This window comes from Myodes glareolus, chromosome 11, assembly GCF_982192425.1.
Source record: "Myodes glareolus chromosome 11, mMyoGla1.1, whole genome shotgun sequence".
Lineage (NCBI taxonomy): Eukaryota > Metazoa > Chordata > Mammalia > Rodentia > Cricetidae > Myodes > Myodes glareolus.
Genome location: NC_142036.1, coordinates 67,611,702 through 67,639,516, shown reverse-complemented (window position 1 = coordinate 67,639,516; position 27,815 = coordinate 67,611,702). Strand labels below are relative to the sequence as shown.

The 27,815-nt window shown below is 41.2% G+C and overlaps 1 protein-coding gene across 1 annotated transcript in view; it reads right to left on the bottom strand.

Moving 5' to 3' along the window:
• Slc25a21 (solute carrier family 25 member 21) overlaps positions 1–27,815 on the bottom strand; it is a 490,942-nt gene that overhangs the window by 17,916 nt on the left and 445,211 nt on the right. The window contains exons 6-7 of the mRNA XM_048415663.3: positions 25,221–25,328; positions 10,746–10,910 (exon numbers count right to left, since the gene is read on the bottom strand). Coding sequence (XP_048271620.1) covers positions 10,746–10,910; positions 25,221–25,328 — 273 coding nt within the window. The remainder of the gene's footprint in view (positions 1–10,745; positions 10,911–25,220; positions 25,329–27,815) is intronic.

The following is a 27,815-nucleotide window of genomic DNA, read 5'->3' as shown; positions in this document are numbered from 1 at the left end:
ACCTCAATGTAAACATTGGCTCCTAGGAAAACTAGCCAACCAGAAGTCCCAAAACAAAATTCTAAAGGTTGTTGTCAAGGCAGGGGCCAGACTGAGATGCTTGGATAGGCAGATGATCAAGTAGAAATCCCTGAGTTGAGCGGTAGTGATGCACACCTTTGACCCCAGTACTCTGGAGGCAGAGGGAGATAGATGTCTGTGAGTTGGAGGCCAGCCTTGTCTATAGAGCAAGTTCCAGGACAGTGAGGGTGGTTACACAGAGAAATCCCATCTCAAAAAACTTGAAGTTTTTGAATTGATTCTTTCCTGGAGGTCTCACTTCTATACATTTTTGTATATGTGAATTTCCCATACTCAGATAACAAGTTTGATATATCCTCTAATCAAAGCATTTAAGAGGAGTAACCTATCTTAAACCTACATCTCTAAAATGTTCCAGTCCAGTTAACTTTGGTAGTTTCCACCCCCTAATTCTCTACATACCATCTGCCCTCAAGTCTTAGCCCCTGCCAGGACCCTGAGTTGCCTTCTGTTTTAGAGCATTCACGTGGTGTTTACTCAGTGGAGCACACTTTTTCTCTTCACCTCAGTCTAGCTAATCTTCATCTTGAACTCAAGTTTGCACACTGGTTGTTTTCTTTCCTCTATTTCCTTTATCTTCTTCCTTCCTTCCTTCCTTCCTTCCTTCCTTCCTTCCTTCCTTCCTTCCTTCCTTCTCTGGAAAATATTTTATTGAATTTTGCAAAAAGTAGTATCATACTGTTAGGCCTATTTCCAAATTCTTGACAGTAAGGATTCATTAGTTCAAGGGGATCAGACAAGACAGTATGGGTAGATGGTGAGAATCAACACATGCCAAGGAGGTGATAGGCCTGAAGAACAGGGATTTGTTCATGAGAATTTCCACCGTCTGTGTTAACAAAGCAAAAGGTGGAGATTTTGCCAATGTGGTCTTGTGTCTAGAGTACGTGTCGTTCATTCATCATGTTCTAGAGCAAGATTTAATTCGATCAGAGCTATGTGTTTGTGTAGGTGTCACTCAAGTAACTTACAGTGGTGATGAGGAAACTAGAAGAGAAAAAAGAACAAATTTAATCTTTGGCCATATTCAAAGCAACAACATATTGCTTATTATCATATTTCATAACCACAGAGTCATACTCAGCTGACATTCTCCTTAAGTGCACACTGTTTCTTAAGTAAGGACTCCCTGTCTTGGGTGCCCTAGTCCACCACGGGCTGAGATAGGAGTCCTTGTCAACTTCCACAGCTTTGCAGCTGTCTTCATGGCGCTTGGCACAACTGAAGGTTCAGCTCCTCCTAGGATGACTGGTGTCCTGCCATTTTCTTCCACGAGACTATAAAGCCCACTAGGGCAGTGGGGGTGCTCAGAGAGACGATGACCAGCACATGGCGGATGGGGCCGCTGATGCGTGTGGAATGCACAAATAGAATGGATTCACTGAGAATCTAGGTTACTTGTACTTCATTTCCATCCACTTGGGTGGTGCCTGACTGGAAAACTTTTGCCTGACGTTTATTTAAGAAAGTGTCTGAATCCCTGGCCCTTCCTCTGCCTTTTCCTTCTGCTTTCCCCCAGTACATACACTCCAGGGAGTCTGTGAAAACTGCCAATGAAAGATATTCTTTTACTACAGAATCTTGTCACATACCCTGGAATTCCATAGAAACTATGCATTTGTAGTCTCCCCCAAGTGGTTCATTGAAAGGAGGGCTGTTCGTAGTGAAACTTTAAGCCTCCTGCCTTTCCATTGGTAAGACTGATGATCAAGTGAGACAGAATCAGAGAAAGAAACTGTCATAAATCAAACCCCACTATGACCTAATTCTATTGAGATTCTTCCTTTCAAAATACAAACAGCTCAGTCTAAGTTTTCCACTTGAACCCAAATGTGCATTTCCCATCCAGCTCAGTGTACACCTTAGGGAAGGAAGTGGCCCTCAATCATGCAACCAACGACACTGTACAGTTCTATTGATAAATTGAAGGATGTTGGGCATAACCTTTAGACTTTCTTTAGGGTTTACAAAACAAAGAAGATGTAAAAACCAAGAAAAGAGAAGAGTGTTTACTTCCCTGGAAGGTAGTCTTCTATGACTATTATCTTGGAAGAAATCAAAATGTGCTTGACTTAATGCTTACCCTAGTTAAATGACTATGGGGATCGGCCTAAATGGTTTATTAAGCAAGAAATATTGAATAGATGAAAAATTGTTCTCTCAAACCCACACATGTGATTTATCATGACAGAATTTAACACAAAAACTCTATTGTTCTTGGCATAATACCTGAAAACATCCTTAGTAGGAATGTCAACTAAAAGCATAGCTTAATATTTCTGACAGCTGTTATTTTTAATGGTGATATCTACTATTATTTTACTTATGGAATGTATGAAAAGAAGCAAATATAAAAATAGAAAACAAAATTATTACAATTCTAATTTGTGTGTCAACATAAAAAAATAGTAGACTCTCAAGATCCCCAATGTAGAATGGGAATGGAAGGTTTTTTTTGTTTTTGTTTTTGTTTTTTTTTTGGCAATGAAAACTTACTCCTGTAGACGTTTGAAAACATGTCAGCATTTAAGTTAATTAATATTTGCTTCCACAGGGCTTTACTATGAGAAGTGAAGCATCTTTCTGGGGAGGAAGATAATTCTTCATGCTGGCATTCTGTTCCATTTCTGAAAGATGTGAATGAATGCCCCATTAACTGCCTCAGTTAATATTCAAAGCAGCCTTCTCTCCGTTGTAGGTATTCACTCTACAACACCAATGCTCCTCCTAAAAACAAACCTGATGGAACATAGCACAGGGCAGCATGTCAAACTGGCAATGCCCTGTCTTTAAGGTTATGTCTGTAGTTCTGTGTCTGGGGACTACAGAGTATGAGTGTGAACGAGGAGGACCAGGTTTCAGGTCCAAACGAAGGAGAAGAATTTAGTTGTATTATCTGGACATTCTGGATACTTTACTTGCTCAAAATTTTCAGAACTTAAAAACTGTTACTATTGCTTTTAAAATTTTGATTTTTTAGCCTGTTGGTGATGGCACACGCCTTTAGTCCCAGCACTCAGGAGGCAGAGGCAGGCAGCTCTCTATGAGTTCGAGACCAGCCTGATCTAAAGAAGCAAAAAATTTGATTTTTAAAGTGTTTGTGTGTTTGTGTGTGTGTGTGTGTGTGTGTGTGTGTGTGTATTCAAGAGTTATGCAAGTACTCATGGAGGCCAGTGGTGACTGATCCCCTGAGACCTGGAGTTAACAGGTGGTGGTGAGTTGCCTTACATTGATGCTGGAAATTAAACTGGGAAGGGCAGGAAGTATTCTTACCCACTGAGCCAGCTTTCTAGCCTGTAAATGTTAAAAACCATTTTTAAGAGCTAATTTATGTGTAACAAAACATAAAGTAAAATGCAGAGTTAGGAGTTAGGGCATTGCAGGTATAGTGCAATTATAATCAGATTAATTATGTCAGCAGCCTTCACCTTTGATCCCAAATTTCCCACTTTGTTTCCATAGCAGAAAATGGGTACCATGATGAGAATCAGGTAAATATATAATAAAGTCCACAAAAGTGGTTTTAACAGTAAAATGGACTTAAAAGTCAGAATAATGATATTTGAAATGTGTATGCACCAGAGAACACCAATCTGAAGAGCTAGTTAAACAGTCTATGGCTTGGATATCTGACCTGAATTAACTGGGTTTAGTGTCTCAAATTCCTACTTCACCTCTGCAGACATACTTTAAAACTGATTAAAATGTTCCAAAGTGACTTGGGCAATCTGTTTTATATGGTTCTATTAAAATTTTATTGATTTATTCCTATTATAAAATTAATACATACTAAATGTAAAGGCATTCAACAGTTCAGAGGAGTGTATAGAAAGGACTTCCTCCTCAGAACCACTCACTTTCTCATACCAATGCGCTCTCTCTCTCTCTCTCTCTCTCTCTCTCTCTCTCTCTCTCTCTCACACACACACACACACACACACACACACACAAATGTGCATGTGCACACGCCTCTCGATTTTTACTCCCAGACCTAATCATTACGAACTGTTTCTTGCAAAAGCAAATCCTTTGAAGATGGAAAAATTCTGCAAGGCATTAGAGATTAAAAAAAAATAAAGAAAAATCTAGAAATATCTCATGCCAGTCAGAGTTGATGAAATCTCAAATTCCCTTGGAACAGGAGACTGACCAATTGCTGCCTGAGGGATCTGAAACAACAACCCTGTAAATAAACTGTCCAGAGCGAATGGCAGGAGACAGCCTACAGCAAAGATGGGATAATGCCTTCAAGGAGCACCACCTCTTCATCGCAGTTTATAGCAACTCGATGACGTTCTTCAACATGTTTTAATGATTATCATACCTTCCCCTTCACAAAGGATTGATTTATTATGGTTTAAATTTAAAGAATACTGGTTTCCCAGTTTTGAGTCAGGCTTAGATTACAGAGCACATAAAATCAATGACTTTGTTCTAGGCAAGGAAAACACAGTGTTCATTTAAGTGCAAAAAGAAGAGTCCTAGGGAAAAGTTGCTCACGTCATTCTACATGCTAATCGCTTTCACACCACCTCTGCTGCTTCCCATCGCCGACATCGGCACTGCCACACTTAACACTTTTATGGCATCTTAACATTCATAAACGACTTTGTAGATTGTTTATTTTAACTCTCAAAATAACTATATCTTATATAAAGAGCAACCATAGCTTTTCAATTTATAGACGAAAATGCCTGCCTCTCAGAGCAAAGTGATTGGCTCAAGGTTGTTGAAGGAATGAATGCTCTGTTCCCATGGAGGTTAACGGGTGATACCCGGTTGTGTATCTCTGTCTCAGACCCCTCATGCCCCGGAGCCTATGTTCAGTCAATAGACTCCATGTCTGCATTCTACAGCAAATGCAGTTAAACTCAGTTTCCCGACTGAGCCTATGATTTCTCTATCAGTTAGTTTCTCTCTTGGTGTGTTTTTCCCAGTGAAGGGCATCGTCACCCTTACAGATGCCTAACCAAAAATCTCAGTGTCAATTTTATCAGATCAACATGTGATCTCAATATACACATATAGTGTGTCACTACAACCTGGAGAGTGATTAAGACTGCTCCTCAATCTGCCTGCTTTTCTGTGTCTTCACCGTGAGCTCTGCAGCTCCAGACACTACAGTCTCATATTGAAATAGTTTCCGTGTATGCACTCTGTCTTTCTCTCACCATTACTGCTCCATTCGTTTCCACACCTGAACCAAAGCGGTCAGGTAATTCTTCTGCTTAAACTCTCTTGTAGACAACCTAGCTAGTCATGTTTGGATGCTTCTTCCTCATGAGAATAGATTTTACAATTAAAAAGTTAGTTTTCAATAATTTCATATATATTTTTCTCTCTCCCGGCTCCTCCCAGATCTTTCCTAAACCCAATTTCTTTACCATTTTTTTCATTCAAATTTTTTCATACAATATTTGGATCATGTTTTTTTTTTCTTCCCCGAACTCCTCCCAGATTTTCTCTGCCTTCCTACCTACACAATTTTATGTTCTATTTCCTTCTGTCTTCCCCCATTTCTCTAAAAAAAAAAAGAAAACTCAAAAAAATGAAATAAAAAAATAAGAACAAAACGGAACAAAATGAAACAAAAAGTCCATAAAACCCCCAAAACATTGAGTTCCTTTTGTGTTGGTCAGCTACTCACTCCTAATGTGGAGTACGTGAATGCGTGCACACACACACACACACACACACACACACACACACACACATGCACGCACTAAAAAGCCACTATAAACATGGATTTCATCTGTGTTTGCTAATGCCCCCTAAGTAGGGGGTCTGTCTTGGAGTGGGGTTGATATGTCCAGTGTTACTCCATTGAAGAAAACTGATTTTTCCTCTCCTAGTAGTAATCATCTGCAAATAGTTTGTTGCCTATGAGTGGGACTCTGGCCCCTTCCCCTGCTTTGTGCAGTTACTTTTCATGGGTCGAGCTTGCGCGGGTCTTATACATGCTGTCATGGCCTATGTGAGTTTGTGTGCGTGTCTACCCTGTAGTATCTAGAAAATGATATTTCCTTAAAATTTAATTTTGAGATTTAATTGTCAATGTAGTGGTACTGAGAGGTGGAGGGTGCTTTCAGAGGTGATGGTGCTGCAGAGCGTCTACCTTAGAGGAGTTGGTCCCATTCTTGAGTGTTGCTCTGAGACAGGGTTGTTGTGAGCTGCTTGGGCTCTCCTTTGCCCACATGTGCACTTCTGCTTTTCTTTTCCCTCTGCCATTTTATTAGGAGGTAGTAGAACCATGCCAGATGTTCCACCTAATTTTTGGCTTCCCAAATCAACATCTTTTTAATATATTACCCAGTATCAAACATTTTGCTATCATAACAGATGATGGATTAAGACATTAGTGCTTTTTAGGTCAAGGCACAAATCCTCAGTGTGTGCTATAACGATCAGTATGGCCTCAAATAGCCAGGTTCCAGGCCTGACCTTCTTGCATTCATCACGTGGGGGTGTCTTTCATTGACCCAGAACCACAAACCCCTTTCAGATCTAGAACCTTGACTCTGCGTGTTTCATATATCTGGGATGCTTGTGTCCATGCGTCACTGGCTGAGGGCCAACTTGCTTGTCAGTTCCAATGCCATTTCCTTAGAGAAGAAGTCTTTCTTGACCCCAGGTTTGGGTCATTCATAACTGTGAGTGTTGTCTTGTTTTTGATTGTTCATTCTCCGTGACACCTCTTACTATTGTAACCCCGCTACTCACTCCAGGGCCTGCCACCTGTCAAACACTCAATAAAGACAAACTAGAGTGACATTCAGATCTGATGATCCCAGACTTTATATACAGAATTCTTCCTGTACTCCTGTGTAGGGGGCCTAAGTGCCAAGATCATTAAATAACAAGGAACAAGTTATTTTACTTTGGAAACAAGTCTGAGAATGAAAGTCTGAGCCCACATGGTAGAGACTACCCAACAGTGGTTCAGCACTACCCAAAGTGGGTCAAGATTTGAAATTGCTGATGGTCAAATAGCTAGAAAGCAATTCCTTAGCTTTCTCTACTAGTGTAAAGTTATAGAGAAAGAATTACAGTAGGATTTATTGGACTTTCACTTGAGAGAGAGAGAGAGAGAGAGAGAGAGAGAGAGAGAGAGAGAGAGAGAGAGAGACTGTCTCATTTTGCTCATTTTGTAGTTCAGGCTAGCCTTGAACTCACTATGTAGTTTTACTTGGTCTTTCTGCAATCCCTCTGCTCAGTTTCCCAGTGCTGGAATTTTAGATGTGAGCCACCTACCAGACAATATTTACTTTTAAAAATAATTATAAACTGCCTTCAGCAGCTGCCTTATCATATGCTACTTGGAGTGGTTGTGAGAGAGTGAAGTGCACAGCTTTGAGTTTTCAGCTTGGTAAGGATCATAGTATAACTTCAAACAATTCCAATTCTGTTCAGGAGGTTGAGGTAGGAGGATAGCGAGTTTAAAGCTAGCCTGGCCTTGATGGTAGGTTGAAGGCCAGACTGGGGCTAGATAGTAAGATTGTCCTTCAAAAACAAAAACAAAAACAAAAAATAAACCTAAAGCCATAAAGAATAAAATGCTTCTTTAAAAGATTTTTCTTAGAGATATTTTTATTTTATGTTCATGAGTGTTGTGGCTGTCTTTGTGTGCACCACACGCTTGCCCACAGATGCCAGAAGTGGGTGTCAGGTCCCTGGAACTGGAGTTACAGATGGTTGTGAGCTGCCATGTGGGTGCTGGGAATTGAACCCGGGTCTTCTGCAATAGCAACAAGTGTCCTTAACCTCTGAGCCATTTTCCCAGCCCATATCCTCTGTTTAAAGAGCTGGGAGAGAACTTAATATTCCTTAGGGTCCTGGCTAATACATTAAGCCTTTGTTTATTAGTCTAGTCTCAAGAAACTTTTCTGTTAAACACCCATTGACATTTCACTAAGCAGATTTCCAAAAACAAGTGGATGGCTATTGAGTCTAGGGAGACACGGGGAGAGCAGCTCATACCATGCCCTTCTCTGCTGCTCTCTGGAGCTTTGCCCACACAGCAGTAGCTCACCTGCACTGCTGACGCCATTAAGATTTTGGTTATTGCCAAAATGCCTGCTCGGGCAGTCTACTGAGGCAGCCTGGGGAAACTTATCTCAGCAATGTGAAAATCTCCGTTTTAAGAAGCATTTCCGAAACCAAACATCTCACCTTCTGAATACAAAGACCCTATTGTGATATTTTCTTTTTCTTGGGGTACTGTTTGGTTAACTTAAGACCCGCTCTAGCTCCAAGCCTTTTGACAGTAAGAGTTCTCCCAGCTTCCTGTACACTAACATCAATTAATATAGTGACTCTCCCAAATGCCAAGGGGTCCCTGAAGTGTGCTGCAAGAGGAAGCACATTTTCCAGCCATTTCTTCCTTCGCTCGTGTGATCCATTAACAGGGATTTTTCTGAGGGCCTGCTCTGCACCAGGCACTGTTTTGATCTCTGAGGACACAGCAGTGAAAAAAAAATCAGGAAAAGCCCCTGTCTTACTAGCTTCCATTTTCATGTGTGTTTTATCAGTGGGAGTGGGAGATGACAGCAGCGCAGACCTTGGCGCGCTGGAGGGAGAAATGTTAGTAAAACCGGTTATTTTTAGACAATGGTGATTTATTACATGCTAAAAACTGTGATGGGGTTTGTTTTTAGAGTAGCAGCCCAAATTTAGAAAAATGGAACCTGAGAGTTTATAAAGCATTTCTCATACATGATTGAAAGTATTATTAACTAATGACTGTCAGCACATTGCCCACCTAAATATAATAAAACATTTTCAATATGCCCGTTCAATGGCCTTCTTTTCTTGGCTTCTTGAGAGCCCCTTTGAGAACAGGGCACACTTTCCCGAGTACTGGGTATAGAGAGAGTATACAAGAGAGAGAAGCACTTGACATTTGGGTTGTGAGCCTAGGCTTTAATGGCTGAGTCATCTCTTCAGCTCAAGAGAAGTACTTCATTAGAGTGTTTATTGAAATAAAACATTGTATTTACACTAGTAACCAAGTTGGTTTGCAAACAGGAAAGAAAACTGTCTCCTTCTATTGTTTTAGGATTGTGTGATCTTTTAAGAACATAAAGAAACTCTTAGGTTTCTGATCTTTTTCAATTATGCAGAACATAACAGGAATAACAACTGTAGAGTGCTTAACTCTAGAATAAAGTTTGAATGCGTAGATATTTATTTACTGTGCCTTAAAAATTTATCTCAGGCTGGATTTTAAGTAGTGATGATGCTCCTGCCTCAGTTTCCAGAGTGATGAGATTACAGGCATGAGCCACTAATTGTGGATTCTTCTTTTTGATAATTGCTTGCATATCGTCTTAGGGTTGCAATAGCTGTGAAGAGAAGCCATGACCAAGCTACTTCTTGTAAAGGAAAAACATTTAATTGAGGTGGCTTACAGTTCAGAGGTTTAGTCCATTATCATCATAGCAGGACATGGTGGTATGCAGGCAGACAGGATACTAGAGAAGGAGCCGAGAGTCGTACATCTTGATCCATATGCGACAGGAAGTGAACTGGCTTAGGTACAGCTTGAGCATAGAAGACCTCAAACCTTCCCTTGCCCCAGTGACACACTTCTTCCAACAAGGTCATCCCTCCTTCAACAAGACCACACCTCCTAACAATGCCACTCCCTCTGGGGATCATTTTCTTTCAAACCACCACGTGTATAGTAAGCACTGTGATTATATTCACCATTACCCTCTCTCATCTCCTCCAGCACTTGCTGGGTCCTCTACCCCCAACTGTTCTCCTTCCATTTAAAATATGTGGTGACATGTGACTACACGCACATCTTAGCGATCTTCCTGAATTTCTTTCATAAACATAAATGAATTCATTTTACTTTAATAACATACATTAAAATACAATTAAAATATAACAAGATACATCTTTTCTTAATTAATATAAATGATTTATACAATTAATGTATGTAGTTTCTGGCTGTCTCAAGTTTTTGGAGAAATAAACACTTTTCTAGTGTTATATGGGTTGCATTTTTTTAAGAGTCTAAAGCACACAGAATTGTCATCATGAATGTCAAGCTTCATGGAGGGCAAACACTGTAGTGTGTGAGTTACAAGCACACCATAGGCTAGTTTCGTATTGTATGAGTTGGGAGATGGTTAAATTCTGACAGTTCTCATTGAAAGGTGATCATAATCATCATTGTTATATTGCAACAAGGGCAAATGACTCCAGAAGAGCGGGTTTATCCCTCACCTAAATCAAGCTAAGTGATTTTGTAAGCGAGTATCAACACACAATTTGAAATATAGCCTGATAGGTATGAAACAGAACAACTCCATGCTTTTGAGAAAATTATGTGAGTGATGTAGAAATGAAATGATAGCACAGTTTGCAGAAATTTCTGCTAGGGCTGAATAGAAAGCTTCCATATCTAAATGAGACATTCTTCACGGAGATAATCCTTCTTATCCAGACTTGGGTTCAGGCTCAGCTTTACTATTGATCTCCATAAGCCTCAGTTTCTGGATTTGAAAGGGAAATAACAACACTTGATACATAGTCTGACGGGGTCAAAGAGATAATGGATATGAATTTGGGGGACAGGACAAACACTCTATAGATGAAGTTGGCTAAGACATCGGTAGACTTTCCACCCAACAGATTGTAAATGCTTATATAGTTACCTTACTGGCTGGAATAATGTTTTTGACGTTGTGATAGAAGCCAAAATAAACCATGTTGAAAATTCCATGACGTCCCAGAGTTGCTGTAAACCCTTTGTTGAGGCCCTGGAAGCCCAAGCCTTCCTTCTTAATGATTTGTCTTGCATAAGCAAAAGTGGACGGTTGCTGGTGAGAGAAAAGCCAAACAAGAGACATCATTGTTGGGACCATGGAACACAGCAAATTACTATACTAACATGCTTTCATGCCACAATTATGAGGAACTGTTTCCTCAAGCATGAAAAATCATGTTTATATCTGTGTTTAAAAATTAGAACTCTCTTCCCCACCCTGAAAAACCCCAGACCTTTATGCATAGCAGCAGTCTTTGCAAAAATTGTTGACAAAGAAAATAATACCTTTAGTGCAGTTAGTAAAACTAATGTCATGCAATAATTACCATCACCTCAAACATGTAAATGATTGTATCCAGTTCTGGATTACCTGCTCTAAAGGAGGGATTACCCATATAGATACATGAGTAATCCATAACTTTATGTCATCCTAAAGGAATTTATACTTGGCTTTCCAGTTCAGAATGTTTATTTTATACATTATTTGCTTTTTTCCGAGCTAATATTAAAATGAGTCTCAAATCCATTGCCTCAGCAATTTTTAACCCATGCTAGTTTCCAAACCGATCACGGATAAGCAGCTATTGATAATGCATCTCTCCACATCGGTGTGTGTATCACTTACTGAGATGCCTCAGTGGCACTGGGAGTAACAGGTTATCTTTAATCTTTCCCTCCACTCCGATTATTAAGGAGGTTGAAACACCTCGCCTGCTGGAATCCAAAGCTGTTGCCTTTGAAGCATGCTAAACAGGGCACTCTGGTTTTCTCTGAGGTTTACAACTCATTACCACGCAGCAACAACCATTCCCTTGAGTTTTTAAGCATCTGAGCGATTGTTTCCTCTCTGGAGGTAGGTCACAAAGGACACCCCCTACGTTCCCTCTTAGTTTTTGACTTTTCCCTCCTGAGGCAAGCCTTTGCCCTGGCGCTCTGCTGGAGCAGGCTGCTCGGTGGCCACAGCAGTGCGCCACACTTTCGACTCCACGTGTTCTCTCATCATTTGCAGTAGAAACCACATCAGCAGCTGAACAGAAAGGAAGAAAACCAACCCAGGTCTTTTGCTCAACTGCTCATTTATGTCATGTGATTACACAACATAATTTAAATGTGCTTATTTATATAGTAAATGCTCTAGTTTTTGCTAATAAAAATTTTTAAAAAATTCAGCTAGCTAAAGTTCTATAATTATAACTTTATTTTTTTGATCTTTTTCACCTAGGAGGATTAATTATAAGTCACCCTAAGCAAGCCCTTCATTGAAAAGTGGAAATACCATGTGAGGCTGTATCTTGAAGTGAGGAAATGCATCTCATAAGGAAGCATGGAGAGCTCTCTTAAGGTTAATTAACATCTAGACTGGGCTCAACAGTGTGGGACATTTGTATGTGTGCTTTGGTGTGCTGACACACTCTTAAGTCATTCTAGTTCTCAAAAGGGAAGAGAAATAGTCTACTTTGAACTCACAGATATCCACCTGCCTCTGCCTCCCAAGCACTGGGATTAAAGGCATGCCTCTACTCTCAGCTTCAGCAGATATTTTTGCTCCCAAAAGGGTCTGAACAGGTTGTTTTTTTTTTCTGTTTTAAAGCCATAGTTTGCTAAGTCATTGGAATTGAGATGACTAAGTTTAAATATTAGTTTGGATAGTATTATTTCCCCTCATCTTGAAAACATATCAGTAAAATATTCCAATGATGTTTGTTGACTGACCAGTCCATGAGATTTACTTGTATGGGTCCTGGGTGAAATATAGCTCATAAAATTTGAACTCATACTTTTCTGAGTTTGAACTGTAACTGTTAATAATTAAGTACATCAGAGGGTGACAGACTAATTAGAAACAGGAACCTAGAGTCAGAGAGCTCCAGGTTTGAGGCTTAGCTACAACACTGACCAGTTCTGTTAAGTGTTTCACCCTCTCTGATTTATCTCCAGCTCACTTACTTGTACACAAGGATGACAATAAAATCCTTCTTATAGCATCGCTGTTATGGTTACTACGTAGGCGGACTTAGTCCAGTGTAAGGCACTCACTGTATGTTTGCTTTTCATAATAACAGCAATTACTACTGGCAATAATAAGAAATTGGATAATAAAATAATGGGTATAAATTTCTTGATAGTTGAAGCAGTGACAATGAACTGGCAGCTTTCACAGAGGACTTGGGTTCAATTCCTGGCAGCCACAGGGCACACACATACCTACAGGCAAAACACTCACACCCAGAAAAGGGAAAAGCTGAAGCTGGTTGGAGGGGAAGGAAGGACATACTTCTTCCAACACCTTCTGGCTGTCCTTCCTTTTTCCCGATTCCTGGATTCTGATGAAATCCTCTGGAAAAGCATGCAGGATATGAGATGACAGATGCATGCACTTCCTCCGAGGCCCAACTGCATGCAGGGCCTTGCTAAAGACCCTCGTCAGGCAGAGACCTTCTTCAGGGCCCTCTCTCCTTTTTGCAGCAGCAGATGCTGGCCTGGTGCTGGTCCCCTTGTCAGGGACTCTACTTGGTAGGCCCATGGGAAAGAAGGACTGTTGGGAGTGGAGGCTGGGAATGGAGAAGCACAAGGGCTGAACCTTCACCATGAGTGTGTGTGTGTGTGTGTGTGTGTGTGTATGTGTGTGTGTCTGTCTGTCTGTCTGTTCCCAGGCACCAGAGATCACAGAATGGGTGGTAAAGTCAGAGCTCAAACAGGGACGTTTGAACCCTCTACTCATTTCTGCCATTCTAATATGTTAGATTTTTTTCTGTCACCAACTCTGTGACAGAGCTGTAGGTACCCTACCAAGTGGGGTGCAGGTACCCTTACACTATCAGTATTTTAGTGGGAGGAGTGAGAGAATTAGTCTAGTTAAACAGTGTTCCTAAGGTAAAATGCATCTAAATGTTCCTCTTCCCCCACTCATTCTAGTAATAGGTGATAGGCTTTTCAGGGTTCTCTAATCCAGTTACTACCACAGGTAGTAGAAACATAACAGTATATAGGTGCTTTTTTTATGGAAACTTTGGAGTTTTGGCTAAAAAATGATCAGAATTCCAGTACCTACAAACATTAGACGAATGATAGACTACTATTTTGCTTCATTCAGGGATCTTGTGTCACACACATGTAAGCAAATACTCAATTAGAAAGGCAAAACATGACTTCCACTGGGATGCTTAAATAGTAAAATGTAGAATCATTTTGACTGGATCTCTGTAAACACAGGAGATTTTACTAAACTTATTTGATTACTGGGCTTCCCTTTCCAAACAAAATGGTGAGTAATTAGCATCGTCAGCCAAATGATTCCAACACTGTCCACCCCAGCCTCAGGTCAATTTCCTTGGGAAATCTAGATTCAGTCCAATTTTCATATTTAGTTACCGACTGTGGTCCAACAGCATCCTAACTCACCTAGATGAACCTTCCCCTGACAGCTTCGGAGCTGTGTGAGGGAAGAGCAAGCAGGCTGGGATGCTGGGATGTAGGACATGTTGTGGGATGGAGGTGATATTCATAGGCAAGTCTCTCTTGAGTGCTGGGACGTCAGAGGTGAGCACCTGGCTCAGTCTGCTTTAACTTTAATTTCAGTGACTGTCAAATGCTAACAGTGGAAATTCCATGCTCGTCCATACATATGTTGAATACCTATAGCTTATATTGACCACACAAAGTAAGCGCTTTGCTCTTACTACAGAAATGGAGCAATAATATTTTGTTTTAGCTTATATTTGGAAAGTCGTGTACATATGATCAAACAGTTCCACAAATGCTGTGGACCTATGAAATAAAATTATCATTAAAAAGTCCTTAAGAGGTTTAATAATAATAATAAAAAGAACCCCAGTGAGATGAACCAAATCACAGAAAAATGTTGTAGAGTCTCACTTCTGTTTTTAAAGAGAAGCTAGTATTGGGGTATATCTTGTCAATCAGGGGCCACATCCCCAGAAGAAAACTGTTACTCCCTCCCTCTCAGTTTTCAATTGCCAATAGCTCCTTAGATTGCAGCAGGACTTCATGAACCTCTTTCCTACCCATGGAAGCAACAAAAGCAAAATGTCAAATACATAGAGATGGAGAATCAAACCATATTTACCAGGACAGGGGACAGGGATTGGAAGTGGGAAGATGTAGGTCAAAGAGCAACAGATAAATAATGCTAGAGATCTAAGGTCCAATATTAAGATCATCATTAATAAGGCTGTACTTTTGGGGGAGTTTTATTAAATAAGTAGATTTTAGCTGCTCTTGTTTCACAAAAAGTAACTATGTAAGATTATATGTTGATTTGCTTTAGTATAGTAATTAGTTTATCTTAGTTAAGGTTTATTTTTATTTATGTGTATGTGTTCCCCAACCCTGGGGTGTGCATGTGCACATTTTGTGGGTGCCCACAGAGGCCAGAAGAGGGCATTGGGTACCCTGGAGCTGGAGTCATATGTAATTGTAAGCTACCCAATGTGGGTGCTAGGAACTGAGCACTGGTCCTCTGGAAGAGCCAGCTCTCCTGCCCTGTAACCATTTTGTTATAAGGATCCCTAAACATTATCTTAGAAATCTCAAATATATATCATGAAATTTATTTAAATAATAAAATTTAAAAGTTCAAAGAATACACACAAGAGAGAAAAGACTCTTTTGACTAAATCATGCTTCAAGGTACCACTGGGGCACCGATCCCTGACTCTTCAAGAGCCCAGTACTACCAACAAATCACAAAGATCCTGTATGGCAGCCTGAGCTATTTTTCCTGGAGCTGTTCCATCTAACAACTGGCCAGAGCTGGCTCCGACCAGCTTGCAAGATCCGGGAGGTTTTAGGCATTGTTCCCTGGATAAATAGCTATCAGAATGCGGTCAGTGGTACAGGCAGGAGGTGTATCTAGATTTCTCCACCTCTAAGGCCAAGGAAGAGCTCTAAGCACACTGTCAAAGGGTAGCACACTTTTGATCATTAACCTTGCAGATGGCAAGGCGAACGGTGCTGCCTTTTAATGCTGAGGGCATAGGGCCATTGCTCTGCAGCATCATGTGGCTGGGAAGAGAACGGGGTGAGGTTTGTCCAGTGGACTGAGGCTCTAGATGGACCTTGGGAGGAAGACCGCTTTGCTAAAGGGAAAGCCAGTTGCCACATTTAGGTAGGAAAATATACCGTCTCTTCAGGAGGTAGACAGTCACCTACCCTTTTCATTACTCAAAGCAGGTTTTGAAGAATTTTCATAAAATTGAAAGAAAAAAAAACCGAAAGCTTCCTTTCACAAAAGAATAAAATGTGGATTTGGGCTTAAAAGGACCCATTTACTTTAGTTTGGCTGTTTTGTTAATTTACTACTGTAGTTTATTTTAGTAGGGCATGCCTATGAACAAAAAAGATACCTCCAATATAACAACATTCTGTCTTGAGTTCTTACTAATCTCTCTCTTTTTTCTTAGTTTTTTATATTTATTGTATACATTATTATATATTTATTTATATTTTATTTTATATGTATGACTATTTTGCCTACATGTATGTATCTATGTGTACTACATGCATGCCTGGTGCCCACAGAGGTCAGAAGAAGACACTAGGTATCATGAAACTGGAGGTAAAGATGGTCATGAGCTACCATGTAGGTGTTGGGAACTGAACTCAGGTCCTCTGCAAGACTAGCTCATGCTCCTAGCCACGGGTTCATCTCTTTAGCCCTGAAATAGTCTCTTTAAGCACTTTGTATCTGGAGGACAATCTGACGTCACAATTTCTCCCAGATGCTGAGCCACAAATCTATACTGACACCAAGCTGCTGTCCCATAATACTCATAAGGGACGGTGGGGGACACTATCCACCCCTGCATTGTTGGCAGTGAGTGCAGGAAGACGACAGTGCTGTAGCCACAGAGACCACTGCCGGAAGGAGGCTGGCCAAAGGAAGGAGCCCTGTCTTCACCAAAGCTTCAGAAGTGCTTTCTTTTGGATTGCCCTTTGTGCTTCTTGATTATCTAAGCTTCTTTATTCCAACAGAAGAACGTGGTGGGCTACACAGTGATGCTCACGTCAATGGCCAATTCCTTAGGATTACTAGTATGAGGGGTCTTATTTTACCTGTTTACGAAATGGAAACAAACCTCAACCTCATAGGGACACTGGTAGGGTCTGAAATATCCAACAAGTGCAGTGGAGGAGTTTACATGACGACCTGCAGGGTGGGATCGGAGAGAAGGGGTGGGAGAAGCCAGCACTTCTCCTTCTCTGGTTCTCTGTTACTTGACTGATGAAAGCAATGTGTAATGCCTTAGTATTATAACCACACACAACACATTTTCAATAGCAAATAAAAGGGAAAACCGTGTAAGTTGTCTTGCAGTGTCCAGCACATAGATGTTCTATGAATGGGAGCTATTATCATTACTTCAAAGTCTTGGGTTTGAAAGCAAAAACCTAGGAGGGCTCCTGGCACAGCTGCGTGGAAGACTAAAGTCTATGTTCTGTGATTGATAATAGAGAGGCAACTTGGCTTCTCTTTTCGGCTTCAGCGAAAGATGGCTATAGGAACAAACTCGCAGGCACCGCTCTCTGCTCTGCTTGCAAGTGTCATAGACTGAGAGGAACGTGAGCACCGAGTAGCGCTCGGCCATGCTTCACATGGAAATGCAGAAGAATCTGAACTTGACACAACATCGCGAATGCTGGCAATGCCCTTGTCACTGAGTTCTCACACTTTGTCAACACCGTCACACACTCATTCTACATGTCACCCAGCTGGTCACAACACACACCTACTTACGTTGATCCTAAAGTAATTAAGTTTAATAAAGTATTTGTTGATTACCTATAGTGAAAGTAATCACTAAACTTTGTGATATTATATATGATCTAATTGGTCTCTGGCAGATCACTAAGCTTCTAGAATAAGGTGTGTACAACTGTATTTAGTGGCATTCTCAAATCCACAAGCAAATCTTGAACTAACTAAAAAAATTTTATCTTTAAATATTCACCATCAACTACCCATTTTCCATCTGTTCATCAAGCCTCTAAATTCTAATTACAGAGCAAGCAGGTAGAAGCCCAGTCCCTTCTTGGATTAGACAGATTTAAAGAGTAAATAGAAGTAAGACAGGCCTTTTCAATTTTCTAAAGGTTCAGCTTAATATTTTGGGGGTGAGAATGATTATGCTCATGTGTTATGTAGACAAAAATGACAGAGGAAAAGAAAAACCTGTGTCCCAGCCACACATCAGAGGCAAAGCCTATAGACCTCAAGGGAAGGAAAATAACGCTCTAGCCAAATAATAACTTTGAAGTAGATTTCAAAGCAGAGAGGAAAACTGGGAAACAATTCATACAGGATTTTGCTCCTGGGGAGAAAGTCACATTTTCCAGGCTAGCAGAGAGCATGCCAAACATCCTTCACTTTAGCCCAAGCGATAGGAGGCTTCTGGTTCTTAGAGCTGCACAGACAGAAACCAGTGCATCCAGGGAGAGGATAGAAAGGGACACCAGGGACAAGCCACAGAGGCAGACTTCTGGCAACTCCGGAGGAGCAAACCACCTCCAACACAGAAATCCGTGGGCAAGCTTAGTACTAAACCAAAGAGATTACCGATGAGGCGAACTCTTCACTCGGGTTTAGTTTGAAGGACAGGGGGAAATTTGGGTCTGTCTCGATTTTATCTGAACATGTTTTCATTCCCACTGAACCAAACCGGAGCATGACAAAGCGCTGCTTACTCTACTCCCCACAGAAGGTCGAGCATATTTAAATTAGAGACCAGTTTTCTTTACTTGCTGCAAATTCTAAGATGCTGGCCAAGGTTCTGGTGCTGGAATGGGCGGAAGTGCGGCAGGGATCATAGTCTTTAAAAGATATGGTGGTAGTTAAGGGCCCAAAGGAAGACAAGCGCACCTACTGAAACGTGTTCTCCACAAGTTCTAAGGGTGGGAAGGCTGTATTAGGAACCAAAGCAACCACAATTTCCTTTACATTTCTGGAATAGTTCATGGTTAAGCCGGCTTGGGAAGATACATTTTGTGGGGAACATATTTTTGACTGGCTAAAGAATCTGTTAGACCACAGAGAACACAACCGGGGCTGTTGGAATCAGCTCAGTGCCTGCCCTGCCTAAGAGGGTCGGTCTGATGGGGATTAGCGCTAGGGGCCCCAGCACTGTGGCTCCTCTCACTGACCTGCCTGCATCTAAAAAGGGAGGTTTTGCTTTCTTTCAACCTGTCCTTGACCTCAGCAAAGGGGCCTTTGCCCTGGACCCCGCGCTTCAAAAGGCCTGGCTCCTGTTCTTTGTTAGTGATGCCTCGCACCACGGCCAGAGGACCGTCCATCTACATCCCAGACCTTGTTTCCTGCAGCAGGGACCGTGACAGTCCTTATGCCATGTCTTTAACACTCTACCCCGTCTTACAAGAAGCTAAGTGTAGTAGTAAATGTAGTATAGACTACTGTTTTCTTAGGCTCCCGTCCACTGCAGCCCCGAGTCCCTCACAGCTGTGGGAACTTCTTGGAAAATTTCTTCTTTCAAAGATCACGTTGATTCACCACCTCAGGCTGAGGAAATAAGAAAATTTAAAATAACCTGTGTCGGATTCCATGGCAGACGTGAGGGCAGCGAGGAGCGTAGACAGGATGCCTGAGAAGTTCACAAAGTTGGCAGGACAAGAGCTATCTGGCTGCAGACTGAACCTCCACGGGGAAACCCATTCTGCTTTTCTTAGAGGTGCTGAGCCAACCAGTCATTCTGCATGTAGCCACGCATGCGCTGCTCTGCCACAACTAGTGCTGAGTGACTGGAAATGACCCCAGCTTTCCGTGAACCCATTGTCTGAAGTGCAGAGACTCCATGAAGGGACCGTGTTTATACCAGCCAACTATTGTAGAAGAAGAATATTGTTGTAGAATATTATTTTAAGGTGTGTTACTTCTGTTTATGCTCTGGAACATTTGTTTAATGATGCAAAGATGTGTTTGTTTAAATAAAATTCACCTGCAGTCAGGAGGTTGCGTTAGCAACTAGCTGACCGGAAGTGGTAGGGAGGAGCCAGGTGGAGAAGGGCTTTTAAGGAGAGGCGTGGAGACGCAGGAGGACTTCTTGGGAGACATGAAGAGGTGAGTTAGGTGCTTGCTATTCAGCCTCTCTGGGGAGCAGAATTCCACCTCAGTCTTTGAATCTTGAGTTCTTGAGAGGGACAGAGATTTAGTTAAGGAGTCAGTGCCTGGGGGAACAGAGATGCTGCAGGCAGAGTTGCAGTTGCTGACTAGGATAGCCATAGCTTAAAAGGTGGCACAGAATATCTTGTGGCAGAACTCCTCTTGAAGTGGCCTCAGATGTTTCCAGTTTCATCTCTAATTTCTGCTGCAATTCACAGCCAACAGATTGCTCGTTACTGTTCATTACGATATTGGACCTGCACTGTAATTTAATCCTGTAAGCAGCTTTAGAGCTGGCTGCTCTTGCTGGGGTAAAGCTTTAGGTTCACCAGTCCTCTTCTTTTCCCATTCCCTACCTTCCCAGACTTTGTTAATGGCTCTACTACTCTCTAATTTCTAAGGGGTCAACCTTTTCTAGAGTTCACATATGATTGAGATCATGTGACACTTGCCTTCCTGTGCCTAACGTATTTCACTTAACATAATGTTACCACAAAGGAGGGGATTTTCTTGTGGTTGAACAGTATTCCACTTTGCACATGTGTGTGTTCTATTTATTTCTTCACTATTCATTGGTGCAACACTTAGGTTGATTACATATCCTGATTATTATGAAAAAATGCTACAATTGATATGGGAGTGAGGATTTGGCATACTAATTTCATAACCTCTTTCCTTCCTTCTTGCTTTCCTTTCTGCCTTTCTTTTCCTTCATTCCCTCCCTCTCTCCTTCCCTTCCTTCTTTTCTCCTTCCTTCCTTCCTTCCTTCCTTCCTTCCTTCCTTCCTTCCTTCCTTCCTTCCTTCTTTCCTTCCTTCCTTCCTTTCAACTGGGCCTCACTATGCAGCCAAGGCTGGCTGAGAAATTTCTACCAGACTAGGTTGGTCTTGAGCTCATGGAGATTCACCATCTGCCTATTGAGTGCTGGGATTAAAGACATGCACTGCCACACCAAGTTTCATTTTCTTTAGATATAGTCTTTGGAATTGTTGAATAAAGTGATAGCTCTGCTTTTAATTCTTTTTTTTCCCTTTTGGCAATGCATTTTACAAGTGTTCATGGCAAAGAGTCACTGGTCTGGCTCGAGGCCTCTGGCTTCTGCTAACACTGTCAATGTTGGGCCCTCACTGTGGGTCCTCTTGGATCTCTTCCTGTTGCCATGTGTTGTGGAGATCCTGCAACTTTGGGTCATTATACTTTTCTGTATTTTCTAAATTTTCAACAGTGAGCAGGTACTGCTCTTAAAAGCAAGTGTTAACAGAGAATATGTGAACACATCTCATATCAAAACTTTCAATTATTTATAAATAACCCTTCACGTAATGTTTAGCTTCATCTCCCTCATTCCAGACTCTACTTGAGAACCAGCCAGTTAGTTTATCCTGACTTATTTGACCTTTGCTGTCTTATGTGGAAGTGTCTACCCACATATGACCACGGAACATTTGAAACATGTTCTTTGAGATATGATGCATACCAAAAATACACAAGCTTTAAAATTTAGTAAGGAGAATTATTATATAGCTTTAACATTGATACATATTGAAATGAAAATTATGGAGACAGTAAAAGACCAGTGGTTCTGAGGATTTAAGGGAGATGAATATGTGGAGTATAGAGGAATCTTAGGTGGTAAAACTATTCTTTATTGAGGAGGTTTGAGTAAGAATGGTCCCCATAGATTCATATATTTGAATGCTTAGTCACAAGGACATGGGACTGTTTGGGAGGGATTAAGAGGTGTGGCCTTGTTGAAGTAGGTGTGACCTTGTAGAGGAGGTATAACGGGAGTGGGCTTAGAAGTTTTGAAAGCTGACAGTAAGCCCAGTGTCTCTCTCTCTCTGCCTGCTTTTGGAGATTAGGATATAAAGGTCTGAGCTACTCCTCCAGGACCATACCTGCTTGCCTGCCTGACTGCACACCTGATCACTGCCTTGATGATAATGGACTAACCCTCTGTGGTGATTTGAATAGGTATGGCCCCCATAGACTCCTGTGTTTGAATTCTTGGCCCATAGAGCGTGGCACCATTAGGAGGTGTGACCTTTTTGGAGTAGGTATGACCTTGTTGGAGGAGGAAGTGTGTCACTGTGGGGGCAGTCTTTGAGGTCTCATATGCTCAAACTATGCCCATTGTGGGACACAGTCTCCTTCTGCTTCCTGTGGATCAAGATATAAAACTCTCACCCACTTCTCCAGCACTGTGTCTGCCTGCATGCCACCATGTCCTGCCATAATGATCATGGACTAAACCTCTGAAACTATAAGCCAGCCCCAATGAGATGTTTTAATTTATAAGAGTTGCTGTGGTCCTGGTGTCTTCTCACAGCAGTAGAAACCCTGAGAAGCCTCTGAACTTGTAAGGAAGTCCCCAATTAAATGCTTTATTTTCTCTAAGTTACCTTGATCATAGTGTCGCTTCAAAGCAACAGGACAAAGACACATTTCATTAAACTTTTATTTGCATCTGTATGTGTTATGATTTATGTCTGCACATGTGTGTGTGCGAATGTGCAGCCATGTGTATGGATACACATGTGTTACAGGCCATGTGTAGAGGTCAGAGGATAAGCTCAGATGTCACTCCTCATCTTCCTCCTTATTTGACAGGGTTTCTTTTGCCCCTGCTTCACATGCCAGTCTACCCATGGCCTCTGCAGCCCATCTCAACATTGAGTGCTGGGGTTACAAATGTCTGGGCTGACATGGGTTTTGGGGATCTGAATTCAGGTCCTCATACTTGTGTGGCAATATCTTTACCCACTGAGTTATCTCTTGAGTCTTAGTATCTTTTTTTTTTACGGTGAACACGTCACAGATTAGTCTAAACATATAGAATATACAATACCAAGGGCGAACCCTATTGTAAGTCACAGACTTTGGGTGGTGATGTGTCAATATAGGTTCATCAGCTGTAATAAATTGATTATTCTCCTGAGGAATGTTGACAATAAGGAAGGTATCCCGACAGAAAGGTGTCCCCTCCAATCTAAAATTGGTCTAAAGTTGATCTAAAAAGATAACTTCCTGAAATACTTTGAACATATTGGTCTAAGTAAAAAAAATTAAATTAAATTCTCCTGATTCTCCTCACTCTTTTTGTCTAGCTACTAGGGAGTGGCTGGAGGTGTGTTCTACTGAGCCAGCACTGCCTGCCCTAGAGTCAGAATTACTTTAGTAGTTTTACACACTTACATTATATACAGAAAGATAGACTTTTCGGGGGGTATTTCATAAAAAGAATTTATTATTTGTATACCAGATAGCTATAAAATGATTAGTTACAGAAAATTATACTTCATTATTTTTTAAAACAAAATGTGTTTTTGTTTTTACTTCCCCCACCCTCTCCATCCCCTGTGTTCTCCTAGTCTCGTTAGCGTACTTTGCAAATTCAAGTCACATAAAAATTCTCCTTACTATTCAGTCTCAAGACTGTAGCAGTATTTGCAAGCGTTAAATTTTAGGATTTCTGCATACATGGGACTTTTGTCTTTCTGAAACTGGGTCACCTCACTTCATATGATAACCTCTATATCCCTTCATTTTACTGAAAATTTCATAACTTTGACTCCAAGCAAGCTTTCTCCATCCCTCAGTTAAAAACATGACTGCGGTATATAAACAGTTCATACAGACTGCACTTGTGCTAAAGGAACTGGAGAGTGTTCACATGCAGCAAGACTTTGTGTGGCCTGGGCATGGTGTTTATCATGCCCTAGCAATGTGTTGGCATATGAAACATGAGTTCTTCCTTGAGCTCTCCTCGGGAGCAGGAGAGACATAAAGAACATCAGGAATAAACACAGCACTGTGACCACTCCTTGTTTGTATTCTAGTGAGTGTTCCTTGATATTTTGTCCCATTCTTGTTCCTGTAGTAGCATGTTGCCTGAACTAAGGACCTGCAGTTACCTGTTTGTTCCTTGGCTCCCCACTGCTGCTCTGAGAACAGCTTCCCCGTGGCAAAATCAGGCACTGAGTACTGATCTCCAAAATTTCTTGTTGCTAGTAGTTTCCCCACTCTTAAGAAACTAATTTTTCTTGGGAAGCTTTCATGGGAACTGTTCTAAATGAAACATGCTGACGGGAGCATCTGAAAACCTCCTCTCTTCTGTTCCTGCTCACCTTCATTTCTCTACGCTAGAAAGACTGGGTAACAGAGCATAAACAAACATCTAGGGGTATACAGAGATTTTTCAGTTGTTTCCGACATTCGAAACCCTTTTGCAACTAAAAAAAAAAAACCTCTTTGAATCAGTTTGACTTCACCTGAGCAGATACCGTCTTTTACAGCAGCCCTACACTTCCCCAGTCTCCCCAACTCCAGGTCTTGGCAGTGACAGGTGAGTAGGGCCCCCTTTCTCCCAATCCCCTGCCCAAGAAACTGTCAGGCAACTCACAGGCAATATCAGCAGACAGGAAGTGGGCTGGGGAATGAGGGGATCTCCACCCATTACCAGCTGCTTAAGTAGTAGGCAGGAGGATCCAGGTCAGCAGATACTGCAGACAAATGCACACCACATGCTACCCATGTATGGACTTAACACACTAGGAAGGATCCTGGAATGCTAATCCCCTTGTTTTCTCCATGCCTTGTGCTTGGAATCCAAAAGAATACAGCAGAGCAGTTGGATTTGGCAGTGGAAAGGGAATTAGTAGGCAAGTAAAAGGAAGTGAAGGCGGCACACACCAAGAGAAGCTGTCTATGTGGAGCATTGTGTATCAGTGGTTAGATGTCAAGACCCATCATTCTTCAAGTGGTGACGTGTACACAGGCTTTATAACTTGCTCCTTCATATATAACCCAAAGACAACTTGAACAGATTATCAGAAACTTTTGGGGAGAGTGATGGGTGGAGTGGGGAAAGGAATGAGGTAAAAAAATGACTTCATCTTTCTAAAAGTACAACAATGCCATCACCTCAGTGGTTTTGCTACAGCTTCTTTTCATGTAATGTGGAAGAGAAAGTTTGGGGGGAAAACCAGCAAGTCACTGTAAGTTTCATTAGTAGTCTAAAATAAAAATGTAAACTCCTATCTATCCATCATATCTTTATGCATTTTTAACACTTTGTGGGAGATAGTTGACTTTTTCTTATTCTTCTTTTTAAAGAATGTTTGCTATGACTTTATAAGTGCATAAAGTCTGGGTTCATAATTTTATGTATGGTATATACACATATAAGTTTTTATATTCTCTTAGTAGTAGGAAAACTCCAATTGGTTACCTCTGTGAATGAGTTCCGATTGACCTGCAAACCAACTTTTACCACCTCAAAAGGGTTGACCACAACGGCTTCTGTTACTCCAGATCCAAGTCCAGCAATGGCAAATGTCTAGAAAAATAAGTCAACCAATGCTTTAAAACAACTGATTGTGCATGTTGGGTTAAACATTCTATTCACTAGGCAATGCAGCTGAAGTTAAGACAAGAATGAAGGAACCCCGCTAAGTGCACCATATACCATTACTAAACAGCTTGAACTCTTGATTAGATGCTGATAATTCATGGAGAAGAAATTACAGAAGCCACAAACCACATCCTAATGTTTTCAAAATAAAACGTCAAAGCCTCATCAACAATGATGTCTCCCTTTAACAAAAGGGGAGGCTGTTTGACTGGTTAAAGATGGATCCTAAAACATCTTCATGTATATAATGGAAGAGTTTAAATTGTAAAGGAAGAGCTCCATTTTAAAACGTCTACTTCAGTGCATTTATTGAATAGAGCCACAAATAAAATGCTTATATAAGGTCACCTTCCAGGCACATAACTGGAAACATTCAATTGCATAGTCTTGTTCTTAGAACCACTGCCTAAAATTATTAACAAACAAAATTATTTTCATTCATTCTGCATTTTATTTTGCTTCTGTTCCCAATGCTGAGGATCACAGTCTGGGCCTTTTGCAGAGTAGGCAAAGCTCTCCTACTGTGTTACATCCCAGCTGTCTTCTGGTTCTGAAGGAGTGATTACTCTATTTTTTGCACCTAAAAGCTGAGTAATCAACCCTGTGATCAGACATGGCTGGTTGTTCTGATGAGCTTCTCTGAAATCTAGAACATTTGTCAAAGGATGAGATTGCATGTCAGATTCTCTTTGTTTATGGGTTGAGTCTCAGCAATATAAAACTAATTTCAGCCCTTGAGAGGCAGAGGAGATCTCTCTGAGTGTGAGGCCAGACTGGTTCTACATAGTGAGTTTCAGGGCAACTGGGACTACATAGAGAAACTTTGTCTTAAAAAAGAAAAAAGAAAAAAAGAAAAAGAATTTTAGCAATAGGAACCAATATTTTCCTTCTCCAGAGAATCTGAAGGGTTCCTAGATAAATGTACTTAGCAATAAGCCAACAATAATTAGAGGACATGCATCACACATGCGTGCACAGCAGCAAAGCAAAACCTTTACTCTCCAAACTCCCTTGTTGTTGAACTAATTCCAGGGAAGACAATCTTCTATTTACTTCATTCTTTCCTTTCCATTTCTGTGACAAGGCCTTTATAGCCCAGGTTGGCCTTTAACTCTCACAGGGATCCACCTGCCTCAACCTTCCAAGTGCTGAATTACAAGCATGTACCATGCCTTATCCACACGGTCCTTATTTAGTGTCTCTAACCATTTCAAAATAAGAGACAAGAAGAGAGATGGGAGTAAGAAATCTCCTTTATCCTTAAAGGAGAGGTGGGGTTGATTGAGGGCCAGGGGTATGGGGTTGTTGAAATGCAGCCCATACTCCACCTGCCAAGTGAGAGCCACAGAGAGACGGTGGTCAGGAGAGGAGGGGACCAGCTATCGTCCAGGTACCATCTGTGCTGCTGGGGCTGTGTGCTCAACACAGGATGATAAGGGATAAGCCAGTTCCCTCAACTGTAAAATGGAGAAAGTAACATATAGTTTCTCTACAGAGGTCAAAGTAATTCATGAATGTTCTTTTAAATCACTTCCCAAACACGACTGCTCTGGTTTCCCATGAAAAAGAGGAAGAATGGAGTTGCACACAGATCTAGGAGAGAAGGCACACTAATGGTGCTTTCCATTTATCCTACTTCATTACAGTTTTAAACATAATTTGTATAGGGTAACAGACCAAATATTTCCTCATTTATCTCAGTCTTCCATCATGGATGCTAGTAAGGGGGGGGGAATAGCCAGTTCCGAAGCCTTCTGACTGAGAAAGCTAAAATCCAGATGTTAGGGTTTTATTACTCGCTCTATGCAACCTTCCAAGTCCTTCACTATAAAGCTCAGCTACATCTGCTGTCAGAACCAGTGTTCAGCAGTCCCTTGTCAAAAGAATTGATCAGATATCAGCAGATCATGTTACTTAGACGGTTGCAGAGACATGCCTTGCTGTCGGGTTTCCAGTCTCCCAAGCTTTCATGTAGGCACCAGGGCATATTTAACGGCTAAATGCCTCACTGTATCCAAAAAGAAAAGGGAGTAAGTGAGTTCAAGAAAAGAAGGGGGCCGTATATGGTTTGCATGAGTTCTTTTATAGTGGATGGAGTGGCCAGATACTTTTCCATTTCAAATCTTGAGTCAAAAGATCTGCACTGTCTCACATGGAACCCGTGCACAGCTCTGAAACAACCAATGAGTCCTTCAGAGGCCATATTTTATTTACTCCTACAAGGAAGTCTTTAATATTCTTTCCAAAAAGGTGTTTCCAAAGGAAAATACTATGGAAAAGTCACACACACACACACACACACACACACACACACACACACACACACAGAGAGAGAGAGAGAGAGAGAGAGAGAGAGAGAGAGAGAGAGAGAGAGAGAGAGAATGAGAGGTTTTTGAGATAGGGTCTCACCAT